At 44.9% G+C, this 6881-nt stretch overlaps 2 protein-coding genes across 2 annotated transcripts in view; one reads left to right on the forward strand and one right to left on the reverse strand.

Annotated features, from left to right (window-relative positions):
* Positions 1–4280: 4280 nt before the first annotated feature.
* On the forward strand, positions 4281–6273 carry lamtor4 (late endosomal/lysosomal adaptor, MAPK and MTOR activator 4). Its single transcript, XM_017442166.3, has 4 exons — positions 4281–4601; positions 4724–4807; positions 5448–5565; positions 6105–6273. Exons 1-4 carry the CDS (start codon positions 4326–4328, stop codon positions 6200–6202), a joined length of 576 nt encoding a protein of 191 aa, XP_017297655.1. The 5' UTR covers positions 4281–4325; the 3' UTR covers positions 6203–6273.
* A 3-nt stretch (positions 6274–6276) lies between these two features.
* The window catches only part of LOC108251754 (ADP-ribosylation factor 4), a 4687-nt gene continuing 4082 nt past the window's right edge, over positions 6277–6881 (reverse strand). Inside the window, exon 6 of the mRNA XM_017442167.3 lies at positions 6277–6829. Within this exon, the coding sequence (XP_017297656.1) occupies positions 6743–6829 (87 nt within the window). The 3' untranslated portion in view covers positions 6277–6742. The remainder of the gene's footprint in view (positions 6830–6881) is intronic.

Below are 6881 nucleotides of genomic sequence, written 5' to 3' on the forward strand. Positions count from 1 at the left end.
GGGGGAGGGGGGGAGGAGGAGACTGACTGATACTTAAAGGCTTCAGCTTCATGTGAGGCGTTCAAGAACACCTTATTTTTAGGCTGCTTAAAGTTAACTTTGACTCAGATTAATGCATTAAAAAGTAAAAAGAATAATAAAAAAGTTAAAATGAGCAGAACTTCCTGTGAGGTGAGCTGCTTGTTTCAACAGGAAGTAGAATCAAAACAAAAATCAGCCTGAAGTTTGTTTTAACGGCCGAGTTTCTAAAGCCTGAGCTGCTTCAAACCAACAGAACGATGAACGGATGAACAGATGAACGGATGAACTCAGCAGACACTGAAGTGAATTTTTATCTTTAAATAAAAACATTTTGAGTTTAAAATTAGTTAAATTTTAATTTTGAACATTTTTTATTTTAAAGTTTATAAATTTATTCAAACCTGTTTTTACCTGAAAGTTTGTCTTTAATCTTCTGATTATTTTGATTCTTTTTGTTTTTGACTTCCTGCATCTTTATAAAATTATAAAACTTTAGAAACTTGTAGCTCCGCCCACAGACGCTCCCCTCAGCCAATCAGATTACAGCAGATCAAAGGCAAAAGAATTCACCCCCTCTGTTCTTTCTTCCTGTTGTTTGAAAGTCTGGATTAAAGATAATTCATCTAAATTATATCCAGATTAGAGAAATTAAATCAGCTGAGTGCAAAAGTTTTCACCCCCCGAACAAAGATTCCTGCGGGTGAAAACTTTGTTTGAGACAGCAGAAGGTTCTGCAGCGATACCTGAGAACCAGAACCACACAGAACACCTGGTTTACACCTGACAGGTGAGGAGGAGGAGGAGGAGAAGAAGAAGTCTTACCCGGCCGCCTGTTGGAGGACAAACCTGGAAGAGAAAACAGATCCGTTTGGACCGGGCAGAACCTGCAGGTCACAGGTCAGAGGTCAGAGGTCACAGGTGAGCTCACTTACATGAAGGTGGAGCCGTTCACCTGGGCGCTCCTGAAAAACACAGCCTGGTTACAAACGGGCTTTATTCTGTCAGAACTTCTGCTCGGGTCCAGAAGAACTCACCTGGAGTCCAGCGGGTCGCTGGTGTTCAGGTGAGAGCCCAACCTGAGGAACAGAACCAGAACCAGAACCAGAGGTGAAGCTCATCAGGATCAGATACTGTTCTTTTCTAAAACAGAACCTCTGAACTGGGTCAGAACCTGGGTTAGGTTTCATTTTTGAAATAATCACAGAAAAAATCAGAATCAGAGGTTTTTAAAAAGGTTTCATGAATTAAATAATTACAACCAGTGAAAGTTATAATGTAATATAATATAATATTAATATAATAAATATATTATTTGATATAATAATATAATATTTAAAGGTTTCGTTTTATCGGCTGCAGATCAGGAAGGTTCTGCTTCACAGAGGAGACCTTCATCCTGTAACTGATGGAGACGTTGGACAGATGTTTGGTCCAGATGTGGACTCACCAGGTGGAGTTCCTCTCCTTCATCAGATGAAGACTCTCGGACTTCAGCTCCTCATGTCTGCAGACAGGAAACACGCTAAAGACCTCCTGAGTTCTCACAGGCGTGGACTCCAGGCCCTGGAGGTCAGAACTCACCTGGAGGTCTCAGGTGGACCAGGAAGAGGACCAGCAGAGACACAGACCACCACCATCATCATCATCATCGTCTTCATCATGGCGGGAAGCAGAGCAGAGGACTTTGTCTCCTGATGGAGCTCAGCGGACTGCAGGCTTTTATACCATCATCATCTGATCTGAGGTCTGTTTACAGGTCACCACCAGTGTTTGGAGTCCTCGGCTGAAGGTCGGCCATGTTGGTCCACCATGTTGGACCTTCAGCTGTGGTTGGAGCAGATCCACCTCCTGTTTGTTTAACCCTGATGTTTGTCATCATCAGTCAAACTGAAACCACAGATAAAAACAGAAGCTCCGCCTCCAGAAGCCACGCCTTCAAGCTGGGCTGAGGCCTGCAGCTGTCCACGTGGACAAGACAAATGTCTTCTGAAGGCAAGTTGGATGGACAAAGACTGAGACAAGAAGGATGTTTGGAGGAGGGGAGGTGAGGCTTCCACTGTACCAGCTGCCAGGCACGGTGGTGGTAGCATCATGATGGGGCCCAAAGTGGACGGAATAACGCTGCAGTCCCTCCTTCTGGAAGACATGTGGAGCATTAGAGACAGAGACAGACAGACAGCTTCGTCCTGAGAGATCCACCAGCTGCTCTGCTCTCACACACACACACCCTCTGTCACACTCACATCCACACACACAAATACACCCTCTCACACACACACCCTCCCTCTCACACACACACCATCTACCTGCTGTTGGATCCTCTGCGTCCCGACCGTCCGACATTCTGCCGACTCAATCATTTTAAAAGTTTATTCTTACCTGAGAGCAACAAACTGTTTTATAACAAAAAACAATAAAGTTCAGGAGTTCAACCAGTGGTTCCCAAAGTCCGGGTCGAGGCCCCACAGAGGGTCAGTTAGCGTCAGGTAGGCGGTCTGACATCATCTCTCACATAAAAACAGAACAAGTCATTTTCACAACAACAACATTTTTATTTCACTGAACATCGGTTTATAAGTTAACACACACTGACGGGAGCAGAGAGAGCGGAGCCTAAAAACAACAACATGACAGCCGAGCCTTCACTTCCTGGAAAGCATCGACTCTCAGAGGACGACAACAAGTCGTCCGCCAGCCGCTCAGCGGAAGTCTTCGGCCGAGAACATGCCCTTGGCGCGGCGCAGGATGGAGTCCTTGGACGCGTCGTACGGGTGCTCTTTGGACGGGATCTCCAGGACGGCGGGGATGGACTGCATGTGGGCGTCGATGGCGTGGCGGATCATCTCGGCGATGAACTGATTGATCAGGATGATGGCGATGTCGCTCCGAGCCAAGAAGCTCCTGCAGAGACGGAAAGCTTCAGCCGATTTCCCCGACTTCACAAAAAACTGATTCCTGCTCCAAATATGAACCTAAAACAGGAGTTTGTTATAAAATGATATTCAGATTCAGACAGAAGAAGGAAAATATTTTATTAAAGATTATTTTTACTAACTTTGCCTGGAGATTCAAAAACTTCTTTCTTTTTAGTGTTTTAAATCTAAAACTTGTTTAAAATATGTTAGAGTTAATTCACTTCATGTTGTTTTTATGTTAAGCACTTTGTAACCTTGGCTTAATTTAAAAAAATAAAAACACTAAATCAACATGAATTATTCAGTTTTGCACTCAGTTATTTCTTTAAACTTAACTTTTGGTTTATTTTATTAGATAAAATGTTTTCCTATGAAAACCTGAGGAAATTTAAATTTATTAAAACATTTAAACACATCAGGAGAACAAACTTTAGATGATACTGATATAAACTAAATTATTTTATTTCCATGGAACAAGGCAGGAAAACAGAAATTTATTATTTACTAAAATAAATTCAGTTTATTGTTCTCAGCTACACAACCACATGACTTCTTTACAAACTATAAGATTACCAGAACAATAATAGAGTGAGTTGTTCCAAATAAAAACGTGAAGATGATCTAATTTTAAAGATTAAAACCAGAAACACTGAAGTTTAGTTTTATTTTGCCTTTCGGTCAGCAGGGGGCGCTGCTGAGCATCAAAGCCTGAAGAAATGAGTCATTTTCCAACAGAACTGAACATTAATGAGCTTCATCTGGAAACCATGAGCCTCTAAAAACATAAAAATAATGTTTCAGTCACAGAAGGAACAAACCACACCAGACTCCATTCAGATTTTTACTAATTTACTGTTTGTCTGAGGATTAACTCAGCCAAGTGTTTGTAACGCAGTTTAACCTTAAAACAGAGGATTTTTGAATGGAGTCTGGTTGAATGTCAGGAACCTATCAGGCCTAAACTACACCAGACTCCATTCAGATTTTATTTAAACTTTCCTCTGTCCGACGATTTAACACACCTGACTAAAGCAGTTTAACCTTAAAACAGAGGATTTTTGAACGAAGTCTAGTTGAATGTCAGGAACCTATCAAGCCTAAACTACACCAGACTCCATTCAGATTTTTACTAATTTAACACCTGACTAAATGAGATTAAATCTGACGCAGTAAAGTTTAAAACAGAGGATTTTTTAACAGAGTCTGGTTGAATAACAGGAACCTATCAGGCCTAAACTACACCAGACTCCATTCAGATTTTATCTAAAATTCCCTCTGTCCGAGGATTAACACACCTGACTAAAGCAGCCGAATCTTAAAACCGAGGGTTTTTGAACGGAGTCTGGTTCAGGAGCTCGGCCTTACTTGAACGTCTCCTCGATCTCCGTGATGCTCGTGTCCTTCTCCACCACCAGGAAGTTCGGCTTCCGGTTCTTGTTCAGCTCTCCGATCCCGCCGAGCAGGAAGCCCGTGCAGGTGTCCTCGTCGCCGATAACAGCGATCAGTTTTCCGCGGCCCGCCATCCCGGAGCAGCTCGGTTCGGTTCCGCTGGGATCAGTCGGTCATATGAGCTGTGACGTCGGTGGTCACGTGGGGAGTCACGGGGCTGAGAAAACCGGAAGTGAGCTGCAGTTTGTAGAAACAGCAGCAGCAGAAATAAAAATGGTGAGTTTTTAAAGTTTGTTTTCTGCGGTTTCTTGTTTCTTTGAGGGACGTTCACGGAAGCTCGGACCTTCCAGCCTCGGGCTAGCCTGTTAGCTTTAGCTGCTCCTGGTTTTGTGTTTCAGACGACGGCGGCGCTGACGGCGGGTCTAGACCGGATCCCGGACCAGCTCGGGTACCTGGTCATCAGTGAGGACGGAGTTCTGGCCGTGAGTGTTTCAAATTACACCGAGGTTCCGATTATTCTTGGACCGAGACGTGTTCGAGTTGGGAAACGGAAGTACGGAAAGCCCAAAGAGCCAAAATACATCTCTTAGAGTTCACAGCTAAAGTCTTAAAATCCCTCAGTTTATGGTAATATACTTTAAAATTATCATTTTGTGCTGCTTTATTGGGACATTTGTCTCAGCTGTCACTGTGTCCATAAGAGTGACGTCATCAAGGGAAAGACAACTGAATGTTTACCAGATAAACAAAAAAGCAAGAATCTGCTCCTGACTTCAGCAGGTTTCAGCAGTTATCTATCAGCTACAGACTGATTCAGTCTTGACGACTCCTTGTTTTAAGGGACAGATGTTGACCCTGATCCAGGGTGTCCGGTCCTGGTCCTGGTCCTGGTGGACCTCCATCCTGCAGGTTCTAGATGTTTCTCTGTTCTTCTGCAGCTCTGCAGGTTCCTCCCTCCGTCCTTCAGATCAGGTGAGGCAGAGCAGAGAAACACCTGGAACCTGCAGGATGGAGGTCCTCCAGGACCAGGACTGGACAGCCCTGATTCAAGATGGCCGCCACAGTTACAAAGCGTGAGCTCTATGGTTCCTCTGACCCTGACAGAACTGTTTCCCTGCTCAGTCTGCAGGTGAGCTGGAGAACGACGAGCACACAGCTGGAGTCATCATGCAGATGGTTCGGACCGCCTGCCGCTTCCGGCTGTCGGGATCAGCCGACGCCCCCTTCAAGCGCATGTCAGGTACAGGTGGACGTTCTGTTCCGGTTAGAACCGAGAACAGTTCCACTCACCCAATCACGCCTCTGTTCTCGTCGGCGTCTCAAAGATGGCTGCCTGTTGGTAGCCTCCTTCAGCTGACCTTTAGCTACTTTAAACGTTCAGAACATGGCTGCTTTTTACACTCACCTGAAATTTTATCTTTGATCATTTTAGCTGCTGCTTTAGCTAGTTTGGTTCATTTTAGCTTTTAGCTGCGTCTACAGTTTAGCTTCTTTTAACGTTTCGTCACCGTTTTACGGGTTTTAGCCGCCGGTGACTGAAAACCTCCAGCATTGCTTTCACAGCCGAAGCATCAGGTTCTGCAGAGTAATGGATCAGAACCAGTTCTGCAGGGTTCTAAAGCAAACACTCAGCCAGTTATTAATCAGTAAATTAATAAATTAATGTGGACGGCTCAGAAGTTTCCAGAACCAAACCGGTCCTCCCTCTGCTTTGTTGGACCAGAACCAGAACCCGTCCGACCGGGCTCGCTAACTGAACCCGTGTTCGTCTCTCCGCAGTGATTCTGGACGACTTTGTTTACGTGGCGACCATCTCCGGTCAGAAAGTGTTTGTGGTGAAACGCCAGAACAACCAGCACGAGGCGGTCAGCGTGTAGCGAGGAGGACGAGGAGGATGAAGATGTTTGTTTTTGTTTATCTGCCTGTAAAATAAACTGTTTGAATCATTTACTGCAGTTTGATCTGATTTTATTAAATCCTGAACAGAAACAAACAAAAATCAAAACGTGAGAAGAAAAAAAAACCTTTATTGCATCATCGTTGCCTCTGCGTTTCTTCTTCTTCACATTAATAAGGAATGACGAGGCCGTCAGGTCCGGCTCTGTGGAATGAGTCATCACATGACCAGGTAACTGCCACCTGTCGTAAGCCCCGCCCCTCCACCCCCCCTCACATGATCTGGAGTTAAAACATGCGGATTAAAAAGAAAACAAACAAACACCTGAAGAAGAACAGAGGAGGATGATGGGAAACCAGGTGAGCTCAGAGTCCATGACATCACTTCCTCCTGCAGACACGTTTATAATTTATTAAAAAAAACAAAACCCAGAAACAGTCCTGTGAAAAGCTCCTCCCACTCCTCCTCGGTTTGTACACGGTGACATCAGCTTCCTGCTTCCTGCTTCCTGTCAGGTGGTCTAACGCTTCGACAGCTCGTTGGACAGCCAGTCCAGCCCCTCGTACAGACCGGTCCCCTGAGTGGCACAGGTGGCCTGGACGTGCCACTGAGACGGGCAGAGAGACAGAGAGAGAGACACGGACAGGCAGAGAGAGAGA

Source organism: Kryptolebias marmoratus, linkage group LG18 (genome assembly GCF_001649575.2).
Source record: "Kryptolebias marmoratus isolate JLee-2015 linkage group LG18, ASM164957v2, whole genome shotgun sequence".
NCBI lineage: Eukaryota > Metazoa > Chordata > Actinopteri > Cyprinodontiformes > Rivulidae > Kryptolebias > Kryptolebias marmoratus.